At 45.0% G+C, this 24,642-nt stretch overlaps 1 protein-coding gene across 1 annotated transcript; it reads left to right on the top strand.

Annotated features, from left to right (window-relative positions):
* Nucleotides 1–443: 443 nt before the first annotated feature.
* LOC120930928 (tumor necrosis factor ligand superfamily member 6-like) lies at nt 444–23,392 on the top strand. Its single transcript, XM_040342066.1, has 4 exons — nt 444–838; nt 19,030–19,072; nt 21,521–21,562; nt 22,782–23,392. The coding sequence occupies exons 1-4, from the start codon at nt 620–622 to the stop codon at nt 23,195–23,197; spliced, it is 720 nt and encodes a 239-aa protein (XP_040198000.1). The 5' UTR covers nt 444–619; the 3' UTR covers nt 23,198–23,392.
* The last annotated feature ends 1,250 nt before the right edge of the window (nt 23,393–24,642 follow it).

Genomic DNA, 24,642 nt, shown 5'->3' with positions numbered 1-24,642 from the left:
GAGCACAGTGCGGTCAGTTTCCTAGCTGTGCTAGGAACTCAGCCTGCTCTCCTCCAATGATTATACATGTCCTAACATGCCCCATCCCCTGCACAGCCTTTCACTGGGAAGCTCAGTGTTCTGCTGTTTCTCCTCCTCTGCCTCTTATGTATCGGAGAACAGAGGGAATGTGATCACTTACAAAAAAGGGTTTATCTTTTTTAGATTTATACACAAATGTTTTGCCTTTCATTTCTATTTTAATTAGAACGGGCAGTTTAAGATGAGGGTTTAGATATACTTTAACTTCAAATGAGCTGTGGTGTTTTGTCCTGTCCTTGCCACCTCTGCTTCCTGGTATCTGCGTGTTACATGTGAGCTGAGTCCAAACTGGTAGTGTTGGTGATGATGTGACTAGATTTTTCTCTGCTTTTCCTTTGATACAGGAAACAAGTCAACTTTAAAGGCACTAATGACTATGCAATTAATTGGTTAAAGTGCATCCGTCTTGTCTAAATGACTTTCCCTCTTTGTGGTCACATCTGAAACGCCCTACCACACAGCTTCTCCTCCGTCTGCTACGAGTCGCTTCTGTTTCCCCATTCTCACACAGGACCCTGCTACTACTGCTGCTCTGACAATGGACAGGTATGTGACTTCTCCAATGTCAGTGTTCACGGTGGAGGAGCCTGGACACTGTGATGCCTCCCGTCCACCTCCAGGAAGAAGAAGGGCAAGTTGTAACTTGCTGATGCAGTTGATTTTGCTGCTGTTTGCCCTGCTGGCACTGTGCGGGGTAGCGTCACAGATCTACTACCTTTCAAAGGTGCAGGCCAAACTGGAGGCTACTCAAGAAATGGTAAGTGTTCTTACTTGTGAGTTGGAAAGTGTGGTGGGATGGTGGGCACAGATAGGGTTGCCACCTGTCCAGGATTCACCAGGACAGTTCGGGTTTGGGATCTTGTGTCCGGGTTTCAGTCTGCCTATTTAGACTGGGCTGTGGCTCCCCAAGTAACTGAGGTAGTCACACAAAAATCTGTTGCCATTCGAGAGATGCGGGCCGCTGTCTGGGGGAAGGTTTGGCATCACTGAGAGGGAGCCACAATGTCAGCAAGAGGAGTTTGGCCACACCCACTGTTTGCCGCAGCACGCTGCATTACCACTGTCCTTGAGGCACCCAAAGGTGCCCCAGGTCTTTTATTATCCTATTGTGTATACTATTAAAAAAAAAACGTGCTCTGTGCCACTAAAGTGTTCGGGTTTGGCTTGAAGAAAAGGTGGCAACCCTAGGCACAGACCATACCTGGGAAGCACAAAGATATAACCCTGAGACTCTAAGATTTTAGGTTCACTGTTTTATTAGTTCATTGAATTTTGCCACACATGACAACCTCCAGGCCATTATTTCCCCTTTTCAACCAGCTTTCATTTGCAAAGTCAACAAAATCAAGGCAATCTACTACCAAAATATATGACTGTTGGTCATAGGTTGCCTTTGATTCACATGCTCATTCTTTTGCAATCAAAATATGGTTGAAAGTGAATTTCCCAGGAGGATCTGATAGAATTGAAATTGGTGGAAAGTGGTTGGAAGTACTGTATTAGGCCCCGTACAGACGAGCAAACATGTACGATGAAAACGGTCCGCCGGACTTCTGTATGATGGCTGTACTCACCATCATACAGAAATCCGCGCGTACTCGATACGCGGCGACAAGGCCGTGCCGTCGCCGCGACAATGACGCGGCGACGTGCGCGGCCCTGGCAGTTCAATGCTTCCACGCATGCATCAAAGTCATTCGACGCATGCGAGGGATGGCGGCCGCTCGGACATGTACGGTAGGTCTGTACAGACGACCGAACATGTCCGACAGACAGGATTCCAGCGGGCATGTTTCTAAACATGTTTAGAAATATTTGCCCGCTCGAAAAAGGCCCGGCGGGCAAATGTACGGTGGAATCCTGTCCGTCTGTACAGACGGCCGAACATGTCTGCTGAAACTGGTCCGCGGACCAGTTTCAGCAGACATGTTCGGTCGTGTGTATGGGGCCTCAAAGTTTGTCTGTTTTTTTCATGATAGACACACAGGGGTAGATTCACATACTTTTAGGCGGGCGTAGCGTATCTCCTATACGCTATGCCGCCGTAACTTTGAGAGGCGAGTATGGTATTCTCTAAGATTTTGCCGCCGAAGTTACCGCGGCGTAGTGTATTAGGGCCGGCGTAAGCCCGCCTAATTCAAGTTGAAGCTGTGGGCGTGTTTTATGTATATTAATTGTGACCCCACGTAAATGACGTTTCGATCGAACAACGCATACGCCGTCCGTGGACGTATCCCAGTGCGCATGCTCCAAATGACGTCGGCAAATCGTCAATGCTTTCGACGTGTACGTAAATTACAGCCAGCCCCATTCACGCACGAGTTACGCAAACGACGTAAAATTTTAAAAATTTTACGCGGTTCCGACATCCATACTTAACATTGGCTGCGCCATGTTTTTGGTGGTTTATCTTTACGCCTGAAAACCCCTTACGTAAACGGCGTATCTTTACTGCGACGGCCGGGCGTACGTTCGTGAATAGGCGTATCTAGCTGATTTACATATTCTAGGCGTAAATCAGCGTACACGCCCCTAGCGGCCAGCGTAAATATGCAGTTACGATCCGACGGCATAAGAGACTTACGCCTGTGGGATCGAATAGAAATCTATGCGTAACTGATTCTAAGAATCAGGCGCATAGATACGACGGGCCAGACTCAGAGATACTACGGCGTATCAGGAGATATGCCGTCGTATCTCTTTTGAGAATCTGACCCACATAGTCTACATGCAATTTCAACTACTTTCAAACAGCCACAAATCGTGGCAATCTACCACTAACACTTTAGATCAGCCTTTCTCAAAAGTTTTACACCAGAGGAACCCTTAAAGTCATTTCAGGTCTCAAGAAGGAACCCCTGCTAAAATGAATTCATGGAGGGGTGAGGGGCGAGTGGTCTGACAGCTAAACGGAACCACCAAGTGTCATTGGACCAAGAATTCCGCAAGCACTTTCAGGTGGTAGGTCAGTCAGCCACAGATCAAGGAACCCCTAGCAACCGCTGGAGGAACCCAAGGGTCCCACGAATCCCTGGTTGAGAATGGCTGCTTTAGATGGATAAACATTGTTGGTGGGAAGCTATTTTTTATCCATGTAGTCATTTTTGCAATCAACATCGGGTTGAAAGTGGTAGAATTTGCCCGAAGCTTGCCTTCTGTGTAGGCATCATGTATTCTGCTACAAAATAGGGGAACTTAAGAAAATTCAGCACAGAGTAACTGCCTTTATAAATTGTCCTCTGATATAAGAATAATGTTTTGTGTGGTTCACGATATTTAGTATTATATATGATTCTTATGCCTTGTACACACGGTCGGACTTTTGACCGTGCAAAAGTCCGCCGTGAGTCCGTCGGAAGTCCGACAGAAAGAAAGAGAACGGGTTCTCTATCTAAGGTCAGTCAGACTTCCGACAAAAAAATTCCGATGGAGGCTACACACGGCCGGACTTTCCGAGACAAAAAGCCCGTTGGACTTTTTTTCTCGGAAAGTCCGGCCGTGTGTACGAGGCATTAGGAATCTAAAGTTATGGTGCACAGGTTCACTGCAGATAACTATAACTGGTCTATAGTGAGTCAGATTGCCTTGAGCACTCAATCTGAGGTTTGTAGGATGTCCCTTTGATTTGCCCCAATCTCGGGGTCCTTGAACTGTTTCCCAACTTTTCTGGTGTCATCTTTTGCTTTCTGCTAACAGTTTTCAAGACTTTGTGCCAAAACTTGGTGCAATATACTTTTCTCATTTTGAACGCCTAATTAGAAAGTTTTTAAGAATTTAATTTTCACATCATAATTAGTAAAATTTGCTGCTAAAGAGACCAACAAACCACCGTTGTAATCCGGCCTAGATAGACGGAGCCAGTGCCTAAGCGATTTCTATATATAAAGGTTGTAAGGGATCTACAAAGGTCATAAACACAATGGGCCAGATTCAGAGAACACTTACGCTGGCGTATCTACAGATACGTAACGTAAGTGTCCAGATGCGCCGTCGTACCTATGCGCCTGATTCCTAACACTAGATACGCCTGAAATATGGCTTCAGCCGACCGACGTAAGTTGCCGTACGCCGTCGTATCTTGGGTGCATATTTACGCTGGCCGCAAGGGGCGCTTCCGTAGATTTCCGTGTCGAATATGCAAATGACCTAGATACGCCGATTCACGAACGTACTTGCGCCCGTTGGATTTAGCTACACCGTTTACGTAAGGCTTACGTCTGGCGTAAAGTTACCCCTGCTATATGAGGCGCAGGTAATGCAAAGTATGGAAGTCGGAACAAGCGTATATTTTTACGTAGTTTACGTAAGTCATACGTGAATGGGGCTGGGCGTAAGTTACGTTCACGTCGAAAGCATTGAGCCGACGTATCTTAGGGAGTATTTGCAACGTGATTCTAAACATGTGCGCGCATGCGCCGTTCGATCGGCCATGCATTTACATGGGGTCACGCTTCATTACAATACAACACGCCCACTGCCTTGCTACTTTGAATTACGCGGGCTTACGCCGGCCCATTTACGTTACGCCGGCGTACATATGGGAACAAGTGCTTTGTGAATACAGTACTTGCCTCTCTATGTTACGCCGGCATAGCGCATATGAGATGCGCTACGCCCGCTCAAAGATACGCCAATGTATCTGAATCTGGCCCTATTTGTGGCCATTCACCCTTTCGAGTCACCAGTTTGTAATCTACCCCTTTGGATTGCACTTATGCTATTCATGCCCCCGGGCCCACTAGAGATACAGTAATCATAATACTCCATATCAGAGGACTTGCCAGACATTTGCTGGACATTACTTTGTCATGACCGCAATATTAGCAGCTATCACATTGCTGGATTTTTTTCCCATGACTGTAAACCCAAAAACATCACTAGCAAATGCAAACAGAGTGGGCTACACCCATGAAGACAAATATTCCTGGATTTGGGAATGGTCGCTTCCATCGTTCGCTAATCACATAGAGGCCTTGAGTCCTAGAGTCCTACATGCAGCCCATATGTAGGAACAAAATATTGCTTAAAAAGGACAATTTTGACCAACTTGCACCTGTATCTTATGAACTGCACATGTCAGGTTTGGTGGATGGAAAGAGGTGGAAGGATAAGATTGCTGTTATAAGTTGGATTAGGTGTCATTGCCTTATGTACTTGGGCATCAAACCAAAAGGTGTTTAACATCTTACAGTTCATTCCTTTTAGAAAGCAGCCACAGCCTGGGTAGAAAAGTTTTTTTCCTGCCAGCATTCTGCAGAGAAGGACCTGGTATGGAAGCAGTGATCTCTCTGCAGAGGTCCAACACACCCCCTACTGGGTATGAGATACAACTCTGCAATCAGCAAAGTTCATGCTTTATGCTGATTGGAGAGCTTTGGCACGGACTTGACAAGGGGCATGCCAATCTGGATGCCACTCAGGAAATGTTAAGTATTCTTACTTGTGAGTTGGGAAGTGTGGGGGGTTGTTGGCCACAGACCATACCTAGGAAGAACAAAGATATAACTCTGAGACTAGGCTCACTGTTTTATTGGTTCATCTGATGGCAACACATGAGATATCTCCAGGCAATTTTAACCACTTTCAACTAGCTTTCATTTGCATAGTCAACATACTATTGCCTATTGCATTGGGGTGTGCACCCCAAAACACATATATATATATAAATACACACACACACACACTCTAAATAAATATAAACATTTTAAAATGTAGTAGCGGAAAGTGGATGGTGTCAGTCGTTTTTTATTTTTATTATTTTATTTTTGTATTATTTTTTTAAAATTGTATTTATATTTAAAAAAAAAAATGTATACGTTTTGGTGAAATATCAGCAGGGGGAATCTGCGCTGCACGCACCCCGGGGGACCCCCTGCGCACGCCTATGAAAGTCAACCAAATCAAGGCAACTCACCACCAACACTTTGAGGCCATATTAGGTCAATGATGTCAACAGCGTTTCTGCGCCCTTGTGTACATGGGATCCCTGACCCACAGCTCATTGGCCCAGTACTGAGAGATGCCTTCTGGGTTCCAAGCTCGCTCCTGGTCTCTAGTTGTATCTCAAAGCCACTCTCTCCTGCTCCCCTGCAAAGTGTGAGCATCATGTCTCAGCAAAAATTCCCTCCCTTTTCCCCCTAAAAAAAAATCCACAACTGATCTGCTCACTCGATCCCTATTCTTCCTGTCCCCATTTCTACATTGTGTCCCCAGTACAATTCCCCCTCCCTCCCCGAAACGTACAGACCCGAAAATGCTACAGGGGTAGGAACTCACCCTCCTCCCTCACATGAGTTCACTGTGCCAAGGGCACCTGTCCCTTCTGCCTGTCCTTTGTCCTGGCTCTTCTCTTTCCCACCAAGCTGTTCAATTTTGTCTTTACTTTACTGAACCTCTATTAACTGGTAGTTGGCTGCAATTGGGAATTTCAGTGGGAAAATCCACGTGAAGTAGTGAACGATAAAAAAAAAAAAAGTGTGATACCACTTATCATCAACCACACAAAACAGAGATATTATCTTCAAATGAGGTTAACCTTTAAAGGGGTTTTCCAGTGCAACTTTACCAACCCTTATCAGAGTATCATCAGAGGGGCTTTCCACATCTACAGTCAAGAAGAAACCCCCTTACCAATCTGACATGTCTACCAGTAATGTGTGCACCTTCCATAGATCCCTGAAGCAGAGCTGACATTGGGGTCTGCATTGGTTTGTGGGCTCCTGGTATATCCGGGAATGTCTATGAGAAGACATGTAGGGTAGATATGGTAGAATGCTAAATTTAGTTTAGTGGCAGGTTAATTTTAAAGAACGTGGTCAATGCTACAAAATAGTGGGCGGTGTTGATGTTTTAATGGGTTATCAGTTTACCATTAATTAGTATAGCAAAAATGAATCAGAAGAACCTTCTAAAGAACATATTGAAAATGTAACTGTCTGGTAGGCTGTGAGTCCAATCTTCGTTCTCTTTCGGAGCTGCCAATGCTGCTGTTTGTAACAATTCTGTGTGTTCCAAATAGCTCTTTTAACTGATAGGATTATGGGAGTAGCATCAGGGGTTGCAGGGGTTGCAATTGTGACCCCACCCCTAGCTCCAGGGGGCCCACAGCTCTGCTCCCTGCTGTCATATTACATTTGATTTTCTCCTCAAAATCCCAGAGCTGGAGTCCAGCTCTGATCCGCCTTGTGTCTCCCAGGGCTCAAGCCAAGTTCTATAATCCAGTACTCAGCTTCCAGTTGTTTGCCTTCTCCCCAGTCCACTGCTCTCATTGCCTGGGTCATGTCATTACTAGGATGGGGGAGGGAGGTGAGGTCATGTCATTAATAGGATAGAGGGGGGGAAGGGAAAAGGTCATGTGATTACTAGGATGGGGGGCAAGGTCATGTCATTACTAGGATAGGGGAAGGGGGCAAGGTCACGTGATTACTAGTATGGGGGAAAGGGGGCAAGGTCATGTGATGGATCGTTGCTACAAAATATTTTGAATTACCCTCTCAATATGTACAAAAATCTCTGAAATATCTCTTTAGCCACTTGGAATATCTTGGCGCATAATGGGAGTATCTTGGTGCGCAGTGGAAGGGGCAAGTAGTGGTGAGGGGCCCCAGGACATCTTTTGCATTGGGGGCCTACAAAATTCAAGCTACTGTACGCCTCTGGATAGGATCAATGAATGACCTATAGACAACACTGATAGGTAGATTTAGGTACAATGGAATAAAGTTACGGCGGCGTAGCTTAGCGTGTTTAGGCTACGCCGCCGTAAGTTAGCTAGGCAAGTAATGATTCTCAATGTACTTGCCTGCTAATATACGGCGGCGTAGCCTAAAGCGGGAGGGCGTAAGGGCGCCAAATTCAAATCTGTGTTAGGGGGGCGTGTTTAATGGTAATAAGGCTTGACCTTACGTTTTTGAAGTTTTGTCTGTAACTGCGCATGCGCCGGGCGCCTACATCTCCCAGTGTGCATTGCGGCTAAGTACGCCGCACGGGCCTATTGATTTCAATGTGGACGTAAACAACGTAAATCCCGATTCGCGGACGACTTACGCAAACGACGTAAAAATTTCGAATTTCGCGGCGGGAACGGCGGCCATACTTAACATTACTATACCACTAGGGCCTAGCTCTAACTTTACGCGGCCTATCTCTTACGCAAACGGCGTAAAAGTACTGCGTCGGATGGGCGTACGTTCGTGAATAAGCGTATCCCCTCATTTACATATTCTACGCCGACCGCAATGGAAGCGCCACCTAGCGGCATCCAAAATATTGCAATCTAAGATAGGACGGCGCAAGCCGTCGTATCTTAGATATGTTTAAGCGTATCTCTGTTTGAGCATACGCTTAAACATAAGTCGGCGTAGATTCTGAGTTAGGTCGACTTATCTACTGATAAGTCGGCCTAACTCTACCTGAATCTACCTATGAATGTTTAGAATTGATCAGTGCCATGAAATATAACAATGACCCCGTTATAAATTATCAAGAGCTGAACTTCTCATTGAGGAATACAAAATGTCAAAGTTCCCTTAAAGGTGAATGAATCTTTGATTCTTGGATAAGGGTTTATATTGATCTGTCCTACTGGTCCATGTGGTATGTTTTGTTGCAGCATCTTAGAAGACTGTCACCTATTCCTATGTGTAAAGCAAACCCAAACAATTATTCCCCCTTTACTCAACCCTAACACTTAATCTAAACCTTAACCCTATCCATAAAACGTAACCTAACTCCTAACCCTTAGCAGATAACTTGATGATTCTGGGTCCACTTTAAACTATAACCTACAGCAAAATCCCATTAAACTAGACTGGTTTGGGCACAACCCCTCACCATAATGGTAAATGAAAATGGATAGACCTCTAAAGCCTAACCTCAACAGTGATTCGTATACCATTAGCCATTATACTAATTTAGAGTAAAACCTCAGCTAATTCTTATCACTGAATTGATCCTCACAACGCATCTGGTCCAAGAGTTTTCAGACTATTCTTAAAGCGGATCTCCACTCTAAAGTGGAGTCCCGCTGATCGGCACCCTCCCCCCTCCGGTGTCACATTTGACACCTTTCAGGGGGGAGGGGGGTGCAGATACCTGTCTACAGACAGGTATCTGCACCCACTTCCGGCCCTACGATAAGGGCAAAGGACGGGTTTTTTCTCCGCTTCCCGTCCGTCCCCCGTTGTATGCTGGGAACACTCGGCTCCCAGCACACAGCGGGAGCCAATCGGCGGGCGCAGCGCGACTCGCGCATGCGCCGTAGGGAACCGGGCAGTGAAGCCGGAGCGCTTCACTTCCTGGTTCCCTCACCGTGGATGGAGGGGGGAGCAGCAGGGTGACGAGCGATCGGCTCGTCATCTGCTGCGATCACCGCTGGACTCCAGGACAGGTAAGTGTCCTTATATTAAAAGTCAGCAGCTGCAGTATTTGTAGCTGCTGGCTTTTAATATATTTGTTTAGTGGCACATCCGCTTTAAAATGTAAAAGCCCCACGAGGCCAGTACTTCACTTACTGCTTCATATTCTAAGAACCAAAATGATCAACGTGTCTGAAATAGTAACTTTCTGCCCTGTAGCAACCAGTCCTACTGAAACCTACAATGGGAAATGTTAGTTGGAGACTAATAGGTAGATTCAGGTACATTGGATTAAAGTTACGGCGGTGTAGCTTAGCGTGTTTAGGCTACGCCGCCGTAAATTAGCTAGGCTAGTAATGATTCTCAATATACTTGCCTGCTAATATACGGCGGCGTAGCCTAAAGCGGGCGGGCGTAAGGGCGCCAAATTCAAATGTGTTGGAGGGGGGCGTGTTTGATGGCAATGAGGCTTGACCTCACGTTTTTTACTTTTTTTTTAACTGCGCATGCACCGGGCGCCTACATTTCCCAGTGTGCATTGAGGCTACGTACGCCGCACGGGCCTATTGATTTTGACGTGGACGTAAACGACGTAAATCCCAATTCGCGGACGACTTACGCAAACGACGTAAATAACATTGTTATTCCACCTAATAGATGGAATAACTTTAGGCCTGCTAATGCCTTACGGAAGGGCGTAAATCGACTGCGGCGGCCGGGCGTACGTTCGTGAATCGGCGTATCAACTCATTTACATATTCTACGCCGACCGCAATGGAAGCGCCACCTAGCGGCCATCCGAAAAATTGCAACCTAAGATAGGACGGCTCAAGCCATCTTATCTTAGCTATGTTTAAGCGTATCTCTGTTTGAGCATACGCTTAAACATAAGTCGGTGTAGATTCAGAGTTAGGTCGGCTTATCTACTGATAAGCCGGCCTAACTCTTACCGAATCTACCTATAAACATTCAAAGTTGAACTCCAGCCTTAAAGTGGTTGTAAACCTCATGCCGAGTACACACCATCGTTTTTCCTGACGTTCAAAAACCCGTCGTTTTTCACAATGTGATTCTTCTCCAGCCTGACTTGCATACACATGTTCATGCAAAAAAACGTCCGACCAAAGCGCGGTGACGTACAACACGTACAGCGGGACTATACAGGGGAAGTTCCTTTCAAATGGCGCCACCCTTTGGGTGGCTTTTGGGCTGAATACTTTTTTTCCCCTCGGAAAAGCATACACACAACCGTTTTTCGTGACGAGAAAAAGACTGACGTGAAACACGACGAGAAAAAAGAGAGCTGCTTTCAATTTTTTTTGCGGGCAGTTTTTTTGTTGTGAGGCCCCTCATCCTCTGAGGCCTCTAAGCCATTTTCCATTCCTCATTTCCTCTTTTCTAACACTGTGCTCTTCTTCAGACTTCAGAGCATTCCCCCTCCTTTTAATTTTTTATCCTTGCCTAGGCAAATGTCTTTACTGGCCTTCAATAACACTGGACCACCTTCTAAGCCAAACCAATGGTCTAAACGTGCACTATACCTTTATAGTTCGATAAGTGATTCTTAAGAACTAACTCCCAACGTTTGGTGCAATTGTTGTTATGTTCTCGCCTCTGTTACTTCGTTTACGATGTATCATTGTGCAGACAAATATTTCACAACTTTAAAACAAAACCTAGAAACCCAATAAAAACTTTGTGAAATAACAATGAGGTACTTAGCAGTCCATGGAGTCCAGTACAGTCTTCCCATAGCCAACTCTTCTCACCACATGGGACCCTAGCACCGCTATCTTGGATTTGGGAGCCAGCTATGATTCCCCAAGGAGCCACAGCAGGCTCCCTTACTGCACATGTGCGAGATAACACAGCATTGGTCCCACAGTCTTCTTGAGCGTGTGACGTGTCCTTGGAGGTTGTGGGCAGGCCAAGATTACGTAATTCTCGCCTCAGCTAAAAGTGGAAGTGGCGTGTGAAACACACCCAAAAACTCCACCGGTGCCAAAAAAAAGTGCACACACATAAAGAGTAACACAAAACTTCAAAATGTTCCCTAGGAAGGACCTTACCCTGATCCCCCACTGACTGAGGTATTCTCTAGGCCTGTCTGGTAGAAACCAGACGGACCCCTTTCTCTGGAGGGTCTGCCGAAACAGACCGACCCAAGTACTCGGCAGGGATCCCCCAAAGGGAGACCCCCATGAGAGAGGGTGAACTAAGCCAGAAGGCCATGTCCACCCCCTCCCAAGACTTTCAGGGTAGGCCCGAGGACCCACACCCTACTGATCACACAGTGACAAAACGTGTAACATCAAACAAAAAGATACAAAAAAGTGACAAACATGGGGTAAAATAAATAGAAAGTGGGGAGAAGGAAGGTGGGAGAAGTGAAAGTGGCCATTGTGCAATACAATGTCGGCCAGGAATCAAAAATTCCTCTGGTCCTAACCAAAAGTCTCAGCCCTAGAGGCAGGTGTGAAAAAAGTGTGGATGTAAAGTGACCATGGTGCCAACGAAACTCAAAAGTGCCCCTCAACACTTGTGAGAATTATGGCACATTTACCACAGCTTTTCTCTCAACCCTAACCAACAGCCCAGCCAGGGCAGCCCCAACCCCAACCAGTAAGGCCTGGAGATCTGAGAGCCTGTGTAATGACTCAACCACTACTCCCATCACTTCTACATAATTACATTTGAGAAATACTAACCGCTCCCCCCGGTGGGAAGGGGGGGCCAGTGTTCTCTTCCGAAAAATTCACCGGAGCACAGACTACACCCATCTAGGCCAGGGACCCGACCCAGTGGTTCTCTATCCTCACCTGCAGGCTTCCCATTCAGATTTCTCTAAAGGCAGCCTAATAACCTCCCTCAGTTAAACTGAACTTGAGCGGTACGCTTTCGGTCCTCCTTGATACTAACCGTCCAGGTTACAATTACGCCAAGAGGTTTGGTACTTGTCACAGACAGGTACCCACTTCCACAAAAAAAAAAAAATACCAATTTAGGTAACGTGAAGTAATAATTCCAGGGGCTGCACTCCCAAAAATACTTTTATTGAAGCTTTATATGACAAGTGGTTGACAGATGGAGCAGGGGACAAAGAGGTAGACGTGTTTCGTGCAAATATCAGCGCTTAGTCATTACCAGATTTACCAATATCAATTTAGGTAGAGTAGGGAGGGAGCAGAAGGAGGAGTGGAAGCTCTTCTGATCATGGAGACTCATAGGTAGATTCAGAAAGAGTTAGGCCGGCTTATCAGTAGATAAGCCGACCTAACTCCGAATCTACGCCACCGTATGTTTAAGCGTATGCTCAAACAGAAATACGCTTAAACATATCTAAGATAGGCCGGCTTGCGCCGTCCTATCTTAGATTGCAATTTTTCGGATGGCCGCTAGGTGGCGCTTCCATTGCAGCCGGCGTAGATTATGTAAATGAGCTTGTACTCCGATTCACGAACGTACGCCAGGCCACCGCAGTCGAATTCCGTCGTTTCCGTAAGGCCTTAGGCAGCCTAAAGTTATTCCACCTATGAGGTGGAATAACAATGTTAAAGTATGGCCGCCGTTCCCGCCGCGAGGTTCAAATTTATTACGTCATTTGCGTAAGTCCTCCCCGAATCTGGAGTTACGTCCACGTCAAAATCAATAGGCCCGTACGGCGTACTTAGCCGCAATGCGCACTGGGAAATGTAGGCGCCCGGCACATGCGCAGTAGCAAATAACGTCAAAAAACGTGAGGTCAAGCCTCATTACCATACAACACGCCCCCCTCCAACCAATTTGAATTAGGTGCCCTTACGCCCGCCGCAATTACACTACGCCATTCTAAGTAAGGAGGTAAGTGCTTTGAGAATCATGTACTTGCCTCTCTTACTTAAGGCGGCGTAGTGTAAACACGCTAGGCTACGCCGTCTTAACATTGCACGGCCGTACCTGAATCTACCTATCAGTATCCTCCATCCATCAAGGCATTCTGATATTTGCATAACTCCTCCCAAGAGCCAGCCCATTGCTTTAATACTGAAGGCTCTTGAGAAAAGAACTGATGCTATGATGTTGTCAGACCCCACCCATCAGCCATGATTCGCCCACACTGCATAGAGTAGCACAATGGCTCAGTGATGGCATCATTAGCATTATTAGATGGTATGTACTGAAAACAGAAAAGGTTTATTTAAATTTTTTTGCACAGTAATAAAAGGGAGGGTGGGACTAGAGAGGCAAATTATACGTGGATTTATCTTGGTTTGCTTTTGGGCAACAAAGACATGTCTTCTTTCAGACACGAAGGACATTATTCACTTCTTTGTTACCATAATGACAGAACATCTAACTGACTTCCTGTTCCTGTTTGTTTTTGCAACTGGTGAAGAATACTAAGAAATGACCTTGAGTTTCTTTGTAGTGGTTAGAAACAGATATGGTGAATTGTCGGAGAACTGTGACATTTGCTTCATAACAAGAATTGGTGCAACAAAGGTCGACGGCAGGGGTAGACAACCAGATTCATTTGAAGAAGACCTGTACTGTGAAAGCCGTGGCCAAAAAATGCAAGCAGATAGCAAAGGAATAGTCTACAGTATTAGCTGTGCTCTCCCTGCAGCTAATCTTTCCTGACTTACCATGCCTTGTTCTGCACAGCATCTCTGTGTGAAGGCGGCCATCTTGGTAGAGGAGCAGGGCGTTGTTTCTTCATATCAGAGCTGTCCCCTCAATGTCATCTGAAGACTAAAGAGGGCAATGACCAAAAAGCAGCAGGGAAAGTTCAGGTAGCACAGATCCACAGAATGAAGCAGATGCAGAGAGATCCTTGTACTGAAAGTCCACAGGTATAGCTTCCTCTCCAGCAAGGAGAACAGTGAGCATTACAGTAGTGACATCACCAAAACTCCTTATCTTCTGAGACTGTAAAAGAAAAATGATAATGCTAAATCTTCTTTAACTATTTTTGGACCACCTACCGCAATTGTAAGTCAGCTGTTTAACAAGGAATACCAGTAGATAGCTGCAATAACCCAGTATCCGCTTCAAGAGCGTGCGGTCCACTTCCAGATGTGGTCTCAGCGGCAGATTCACCGTGACTTTATCATGACTGTGACATTGTGACGGACATATCGGACACTTTTGACACATTTTTGGGACCATTCACATTTATACAGCGATTAGTACTATAAAAAAATCACTGATTACTGTGTAAATGTCATTGGCAGAGAAGGGGTTAACACTAGGGGGCAATCAAGGGGTTAGCTGTGTTACCTAGGGAGTGATTCTGACTGTGAGGGGAGGAGATCGATCGGTGTTCCTCTGTACTGGGAACACACCATCGTTTCCTCTCCCCTGACAGGATGTGGATCTGTGGTCCATGGTCCTGCTCTGTTATTCGGCAATTGCGGGTGCCCAGCGGACAACGCGGCCGCCGGGCACGCACACCGGCTCCCGAGCGATGCGGCGGACCATCTGCCGTTTTTAGAAATACCAGGGTTATGGCAGCTATCTGCTGCCATAACATTGGTATTCAACGCCAAAGTACCGATGTATAACGACGGCGGGCGGTGCGGAAGTGGTTAATGACTCACCCATATTAGATATGCAGAGAGTGAAGTCAGGACAACTGACCGCCATACTTGTTCCAGCTCAGTTATTTAGGAAGTATTGAATTGGATCAGCAGGACAGCCAGACGACTAGTATTTACAGAATTAGAAGTCAATAATAGCAGCCACCATATGTCTCTAAACAAAGCTTTTTCCTAAAGCAGTATTAAACTCAAAAGCAAACATTTATTATATTGCAGCTTACCAATCATTAGATATGATGGCCGCATTTCATGTCGGTGAATATCCTCCTCTCGGGTCAGTGCTCACTTTAAAATGAATTATGCAGGACAAAGCAACAGGGTCATTAAAGCAGAACTTTAAGCTTTTAAGAAAAAAAAAACTGGGAGCAGGCAGCATAGGCATGCATAGGGGGTGTGCCGGGTGAGCCTGGGCACACCCTAATTACCCTGTGAAGCACAGATTTCCCCTGCTGATATCGCAACCAATGCCCCCCGAACCAGGCTCCTAAAAAAATAAAAAATAAAACTACTGACACTGTCCGCTGCTCTACTGACACCAACCTCTGCTCTACACTGACAAGTCCAATGCTCTACTGACTGACAACAACCTCTGCTCTACTGACAAGTCCGCTGCTCTACTGACACCAACCTCTGCTCTACTGACAAGTCCACTGCTATACTGACAACAACCTCTGCTCTACTGACAAGTCCAATGCTCTACTGACTGACACCAACCTCCATTCTACTGACAAATCCACTGCTCTACTGACACCAACCTCTGCTCTACTGACACCAACCTCCGCTCTACTGACAAGTCGAATGCTCTACTGACACCAACCTCTGCTCTACTGACAGCAACCTCTGCTCTACTGACAGCAACCTCTGCTCTACTGACAGCAACCTCTGCTCTACTGACACCAACCTCTGCTCTACTGACAAGTCCAATGCTCTACTGACACCAACCTCTGCTCTACTGACAGCACCCTCCGCTCTACTGACAAGTCGAATGCTCTACTGACACCAACCTCTGCTCTACTGACAGCAACCTCTGCTCTACTGACAGCAACCTCTGCTCTACTGACACCAACCTCTGCTCTACTGACAAGTCCGCTGCTCTACTGACACCGACCTCCATTCTACTGACAAGTGTGCTGCTCTACTGACACCAACCTCCATTCTACTGACAAATCCACTGCTCTACTGACACCAACCTCTGCTCTACTGACTGACAACAACCTCTGCTCTACTGACAATTACAATGCTCTACTGACTGACACCAACCTCTGCTCTACTGACAAGTCCAATGCTCTACTGACTGACAACAACCTCTGCTCTACTGACAAGTCCGCTGCTCTACTGACACCAACCTCCATTCTACTGACAAATCCACTGCTCTACTGACACCATCCTCTGCTCTACTGACAAATCCGCTGCTCTACTGACACCAACCTCTGCTCTACTGACACCAACCTCTGCTCTACTGACAAGTCGAATGCTCTACTGACACCAACCTCTGCTCTACTGACACCAACCTCTGCTCTACTGACAAGTCTGCTGCTCTACTGACACCAACTTCTGCTCTACTGACAAGTCCGCTGCTCTACTGACACCGACCTCCATTCTACTGACAAGTGTGCTGCTCTACTGACACCAACCTCCATTCTACTGACAAATCCACTGCTCTACTGACACCAACCTCTGCTCTACTGACAAATCCGTTGCTCTACTGACACCAACCCCTGCTCTACTGACACCAACCTCTGCTCTACTGACAAGTCCGCTGCTCTACTGACACCAACCTCTGCTCTACTGACAAGTCCGCTGCTCTACTGACAACAACCTCTGCTCTACTGAAAAGTCCGCTGCTCTATTGACACCAACCTCTGCTCTACTGAGAAATCCGCTGCTCTACTGACACCAACCTCTGCTCTACTGACAGCAACCTCTGCTGTACTGATAAGTCCGCTGCTCTACTGACACCGACTTCTGCTCTACTGACAAGTCCGCTGCTCTACTGACACCAACCTCTGCTCTACTGACAAGTCCAATGCTCTACTGACACCAACCTCTGCTCTACTGACAGGCTTGCTGCTCTACTGACACCAACCTCTGCTCTACTGACACCAACCTCTGCTCTACTGAAAAGTCTGCTGCTCTACTGACACCGACTTCTGTTCTACTGACACCGACTTCTGCTCTACTGACACCGACTTCTGCTCTACTGATACCAACCTCTGCTCTACTGACAAGTCCGCTGCTCTACTGACACCAACCTCTGCTCTACTGACACCGACCACTGCTCTACTGACACCAACATCTGCTCTACTGACAAGTTCTCTACTCTACTGACACCAACTTCTGCTCTACTGACACCAACCACTGCTCTACTGACAAGTCCGCTGCTCTACTGACACCAACCTCTGCTCTACTGACTCCAACCTCTGCTCTACTGACACCAACATCTGCTCTACTGACAAGTTCACTGTTCTACTGACACCAACTTCTGCTCTACTGACACCAACTTCTGCTCTACTGACACCAACTTCTGCTCTACTGACACCAACCTCTGCTCTACTGACACCAACCTCCGCTCTACTTACAAGTCCGCTGCTCTACTGACACCGACCTTTGCTCTACTGACAAGTCCGCTGTTCTACTGACACCAACCTCTGCTCTACTGACACCAATCTTTGCTCTTCTGACAAGTCTGCTGCTCTACTGACACCAACCTCTGCTCTACTGACACCAATCTTTGCTCTTCTGACAAGTCTGCTGCTCTACTGACACCAACCTCTGCTCTACTGACAAGTCCAATGCTCTACTGTCACTGTCTAAAAGTTCAGGCGCAAGGGGTGCATACCAGCAATAGTGGAAATTAAAACATATTGCCATAAATGCGGGCATACCCGAGATTGTCTCACGGAGACATAGAACGGGGAGATGTTAGTGTAAACACAACATCGCCCAGTTCTGCCTAGCTGACACTGTCACTGATCGTGTTCCCTGTCATCAGGAACACGATCAGTGACATGTCACAGCAAGCCACGCCCCCTACAGTAAGAATCACACCTTAGGGAACACTTAACCCCCTACCGCGCCACCTAGTGGTTAACCCTTTTACTGCCATTGTCATTTTCACAGTAATCAGTGCATTTTTATAGCACTGATGGCTGTAAAAATGACAATGGTCGCCGCCATTACTAGTAAAAAACAAAATTATTAATAAAAATGCTATAAAACTATCCCCATATTTTGTAGACGCTATAACTTTTACCAAAAATATGTAGAAGAATACGTATCGGCCTAAACTGAGGAAATTTTTTTTTTCTATATATATTTTTGGGGGAAATTTATTATAGCAAAAAGTAAAAAATATTGTTTTTTTTTTTTTTTTAAATTGTCGCTCTATTTTTGTTTATAGAGCAAAAAATAAAAACCGCAGAGGTGATCAAATACCACCAAAAGAAAGCTCTATGGCACGTCACGCTTCTCCGGAAATAGCCGAAATAGGACTTGGCTCTTCACGGCACCTGCGCATAGTCTGTGCGCAGGCGCCGTATAGCGCCGTGAAGAGCCGAGACCTACTCTGGCTATCTTCGGGGAGCGTGACGTGCCATAGCCGGCCTGTCAATCATCTTCCCTCTGGATAGGAACGCCCATTCCCCGCGGGGAGTCGGAATCTTCACTATAGGATTAAACAGTGAGTACGGGGCAAAAAAAAATAAATAAAGGCATACTGTAGCTCGCGCTACTATGCTTAATTTAATGCTAGAATGTTGTTATTGAGGGTGAACCACCGCTTTAAGGAGCATTTTTATAAGGCATTGGATCTGGCATTCAACAAAAATTTGCTACAGGTGAATCTCCCTGGTGTATTTGTTTTAAATGAATGTAAGCAAAGAACTTATTTTATTACAGGGTCACTTTAAATATTCCCATGCCAAGTAGTCAAACTCAGAATCCAGTTAAATCATACTGAAAGTGTTTGAAATTCAGCTTTTTTCTCAAAAAAATGTACTTCTTGTGTCTTTAAGGTCAACATGAAATTCGAGGCACAGCAAATGAGAATGAAAACGGGTAAGAACATATAAAAGTATGGCCACATTTTTGCTCCTATGTAAGGCATACATTTTTTTCAGGGCCTTATATAGATTTCCATTGACTTCATGGGGACTTTGGACAATGAACCACAACTGACTAAAGCTTTCAGGCATTCACTGATAATTATGATTTAATTATGCTGGTTTAACCATGTTTCAACACCCCCCCCCCATTTTACTCAGTTGTCCTTGAACACAACCTGGTAACCCTAGGGCCAGTGGACATGTAATTTTGGTACCTTGCACTGGCCATACCAATGAAAGTATGGATTTAAAAACTCCACTTATCTCAGCTTGGGAGGGAAGGGGGGGGGGGGGAGCACATTGGCATGATTCCCTTAAGTGCTAGATGACCTTGGTATCTTCACCTTTGACAATTTCCCCTTCGGTGAAAGATAACCTTGTATCCTCACCCTTAGCCTCTTCCACTTGAGTGCTAGATGATCTTGGTATCTTTACCTTTGACATCTTCCACTTGGAGGCTAGTGAACCTTGATATCTCCATCTTTGAAATGTTTCCCTTCAATGATAGATGACCTTGGTATCTTCACCTTTGGCATCTTCCCCTTGGGTCCTAGGTGACCTTGATATCTTCACCTTTGACATTTTTCCCTTCGGTGATAGATGACCTTGGCATATTCACTTTTGACATCTTCTCCTTGGGTGCTAGATCACCTTGATATCTTCACCTTTGACCTTTTCCCTTTTAGTGATAGATGACCTTGATATCTTTACCTTTGACATTTTTCCCTTTGGTTATAGATGACCTTGGCATCTTCACCTTTAGCATCTTCTCATTGGGTGTTAGATGACCTTGATATCTTCACCTCTGACATTTTTCCCTTCGGTTATAGATGACCTTGACATCTTCACCTTTGGCATCTTCTCCTTGGGTGATAGATGACCTTGATATCTTCACCTTTGACATTTTCCCCTTCGGTTATAGATGACCTAGGTATCTTCATCTTTGGCATCTTCCCCTTGGCTCCTAGATGACCTTGATATCTTCACCTTGGGTGTTAGATGACTTTGAGATCTTCACCTCTGACATTTTTTCCTTTGGTGATAGATGACCTTGGCACCTTCACATTTGGCATCTTTTTCTTGGGTGCTAGATGACCTTGATATCTTTACCTTTGACTTTTTCCCCTTCGGTGATAGATGACCTTGGTATCTTCACCTTTGACATCTTTCCCTTGGGTGATAGATGCATGCAAAGAAATCCAGTATATCAGCATAAACAGACTTCCCTTAGTATAAGATGGTAAAATACAGCTGAAAAACAGCCAATGAGTTTCAGCCATTAAACCTTAATCATGGCCACGGTTAAGGCCTAATGGCTGAAATGCATTGGTTGTTTTTCAGCTGTATTTTACTTTCCTATATTAAAAGAAGCCTATACTGATATACTGGAGTTCCGGCTTTTCCTTGCATGTGTTCAGCTTTGGAGGTGGATGGAAGTCTTTCCGCCTGAGCAAGCACCCAGCCCAAAGCTTTGGAATCCAGTGGGGGTTGTAGTAGTGCTTTATCTGTTGCTCTTGGGTTCTAGCTGACCTTGGCATCTTCACTATTGGCATCATCCCCTTGGGTACTAGATGACCTTGTTCCAGCATTGCCCCCACCAAAAAACACCAACTTCCCTAAAGTCCTTCTATCTTCTCAAGCCAAGGATTGAAGCATAAGGGCTCCTTCAGAGTAGATTTAGACATGCCTCTAAAACTCCCTTGCCTCCGAAGACCAAATGCGCTCCAGAGGCTACTGAAAGGTGGTGAGGAAGCGATTCAACACCTCATCACCGCCTGTTTTAACCACATTTTTGCCAATTAACACGTAGCAATGCGTGCAGTTGAAGGGTTTTTGTAGTGCTTCCCTTTTGACTTGAATGTGTATCATTTGGCAGGCTTGCCACCGGCCACTTGCTACATTTCGAGTCAACTTTGCTGCAAAGCATTGTGGCCAGGGCATGTAAACATTTCTGTCCACTGCTTATTGCAGCCAAGTCTAAACAAGGCTGCATACTGGCTTCCACGGGGTGGTAAACAAAAGTTGAACGAGCCACGTAATTCTCACTGGAGTTTTAACATTACAGTCTGACAGGGCTATACACATGTCCTGGCCACGAAGCTTGGGCTGCAGAGTTTTACAGGTGGCACCACCCCATTGAGACCAATGAGGCTTTACTGCAACCGAGAGCCAAATACTTGGATTGCAGTTAAAGTGCGGCAAAGCAAGGTAAAATTGCCATTCAATAATTAAAAAGGATAAAAAAAATAGGTGTCAGAACCTGCTGTACCAGCCTCTAAAAACCTATTCTCACAGCAGATCACTTTTCAGGGAGTAGTAAGCTTTCCACCTGTCCAAAAGAGCTTATAGGTCAGTTTATTCTGGACTGTTATATAACTTTTTTTTTGGTTTTCTTTTTCAGCATTCCGGGATGGTCAGTTATTTCCATCTGCTCACCTCACAGGTATGTTTGGTTTCAGATCAGTAGATTGATTCTATATGTTAAGTCTAAGCATCTGTCTGGTCCAATCACACAGGGAGCTAATGCTTTTTAATATATATATATATATATATATATATATATATATATATATATATATATATATATATTAGTGCATCCGGAAAGTATTCACAGCGCTTAATTTTTTCCACATTTTGTTATGTTACAGCCTTATTCCAAAATGGATTAAATTTATTATTTTCTTCAAAATTCTACAAAACAATACTCCATAATGACAATGTGAAGTTTGTTTGCAATCTATACGAATTTATAAAAAACAAAACAAAAAAAAATCCCATGTACATAAGTATTCACAGCCTTTGCTCTATACTTTGGTGAAGCACCTTTGGCACCAATTACAGCCTCAAGTCTTTTTGAGTATATAATGCTACAAACTTGGCACACCTATTTTTGGTCAGTTTCTCCCATTCTTCTGTGCAGGACCTCTCAAGCTCCATCAGGTTGGATGGGGAACGTAAATGCACAACAGATCTCTCCAGAGATGTTCAATCAGGCTCAAGTCTGGGCTCTGGCTGGGCCACTCAAGGAGATTAATAGTGTTGTTCCATAGTCACTCCTTTGTTATCTTGGCTGTGTGCTTAGGGACGTTGTTCTGTTGGAAGATGAACCTTCGCCCCAGTCTGAGTCCTCTGGAGAAGGTTTTCATCAAGGATATCTGTGTACATTGCTGAATTCATCTTTCCCTTGATCCTGACGAGTCTCCCAGTTCCTGCCACTGAAAAAACATCCCCACAGCATGATGCTGCCACCGCCATAATTCACTGTAGGGATGGTATTAGCCAGGTGATGAGCTGGGCCTGGTATCCTCCAGGCATGATGCTTGCGATTCAGGCTAAAGAGTTCAATCTTTGTTTTATCAGACCAGAGAATTTTGTGTATCATGGACTGAGAGTGCTTAAGGTGCCTTTTGGCAAACTGTCCCTGTTGAAAGAACAAAATGCTTGTTTTTAACGTATTTATTATATACCTTTTTTTTACGAAAGTGGATCTTTTCTTGAAATATCAATTCTGGGCTATTTTTTCTGACACCAGTTGCAGGCCATAAGTGTCTGAGGGTGGTCCTATGGGGGAGTGGGGGTGCAGAATGTTGAGCTTTAAACATAAATAGTTTGGTAAATACGGATAACTAGGCATTTACAACATCTGTTTCAATTACCTTTAGGTCTAACAGTTAAGAAGAACACATCGCTAGACATACCACTTCAATGGGAATCTGCACATGGCTTGGCATTCCTCCATGAAATGGAGTACAGTGATGGATCACTTCGATGCAAAAAATCCGGACTATATTTTGTGTACTCCAAACTGCAACTGGGAGTAGTTTGTGAAAAAGTGGACCCTTCTTTACTATTTACCCATTCAGTAAAATTGAGAACAATGGGTTCTGTCACTCAATTAATGGTGAACAGTGGAGGGTTCTGTAATAATCAAGGTTCTCAAATATGGAAGAAAAGCAGCTTCCTGGGATCCAGCTTCCTGCTAGAAGAAGGGGATGAAATTTTTGTCAATATGTCTGACAGAAGCCTCCTACGGGCCCAGCTACAAAGCGCAACCTTCTTTGGACTTTTTATGTTGTAGAAAACTCAATTGAGATGAACTCACTAACGGTAACCAAATCATAAGCATGGACGTACTTTTACTCCTCCTACAAATATATATTTTTTTGATGATCACAGAAGAACTCCTAGTAGAATACTAAGTGGTTGAATTACTAAAACTGAAGAGTGCAAAATGTGGTGCAGCTTTGCAAAGAAACCAATCAGCTTCCAGAATTTTATGTCAAAGCTTAATTGAACAAGCTGGAGACAGGCCTCGTACACACGACCGTGTTTCTTGGCAAAAGCCAGCAAGAAACTTGCTGGGATTTTTTTTTTGCCGAGGAAACCGGTCGTGTGTACATTTTTCGATGAGGAAACTGTCGAGGATCCCGTTGAGCCAAAAAGAGAGCATGTCGTCTTTTTCCTCAATGGGAATGGAGAAACTTGCCTTGTCGAGTTCCTTGACAGCCTAACAAGGAACTCGACGAGGAAAACAATGTGTTTCGCCTGTCGAGTTCCTCGGTCGTGTGTACAAGGCTTTAGAAGTGGATTGGCTACAATGCAATGCTGAACCAAATTTTGCACTCTCCGGTTTTAGTAAATCAAACCCTAAAGCCGTGTACACGATCGTTTTTTGTAAAAAAATAGAACATGTTTTAAATTTTTCCTATGGATAAAAAACCGATAGGAAATTCCAATCTTCTGTGTGGAACTCCATTGGAGAAAAATCCACGCATGCTCAGAATCAAGTCGACGCATGCATTGAACTTCATTTTTTTCGGCTTGTCGTAGTGTTTTACGTCACCGCGTTTTGGCACGGTCGGAATTTAGTCTGATAGTGTGTATGAAAGACTGATGAAAGTCAGCTTCTTCGGATATCCGACGAAAAAGTCCATCGGATTTGATTCCATCAGAAATCCGATCGTGTGTACAGGGCTTAAGAGTATGAACAGCATGACTACACCCTAATTTCTTTGATTAGTGAATGCATTTGGTCCTTTGAGAAAGCACAAGTACTAGGAGGCAAATATGAAGTCTAAAGCCTCGTACACGGTACAATTGTTGGAAGGGGATTGTCTGTTGACAGACTGTTGTCCTAAAATCTTACCCTTAGTACGCTCCTTTTGACAATTGTTGTCCAACTTTCAGCCAACAAATGTTGGATGACAGGCTAGTACATTTTTTAGAGGACAATGGTCAGACGTCTGATTTTCGTATTGTCAGTACACAAATCCACCATACAAAAGTTTAAAGTACAAACACGCATTCTCGGAATCAATGCTCACCAAACACGAAATTAGCAGAAGGGGCCCAAAGGGTGGCGCTCAAGAGCTGAAATTCCTTGTAGTACGTCATTATGTTGTTGTTTGTGGCATGACATTTGTGTACCGTTAGTATGCAAAACAAGATCCTGGCACACGCCCTTTTAAAAAAATCAGACGCTCGGTTGGCCAACAATCGTACCATGTACGAATCTTTACAGCA

This window comes from Rana temporaria, chromosome 3, assembly GCF_905171775.1.
Source record: "Rana temporaria chromosome 3, aRanTem1.1, whole genome shotgun sequence".
Classification (NCBI taxonomy): domain Eukaryota; kingdom Metazoa; phylum Chordata; class Amphibia; order Anura; family Ranidae; genus Rana; species Rana temporaria.
This window is presented reverse-complemented; position numbering and strand designations above follow the sequence as displayed.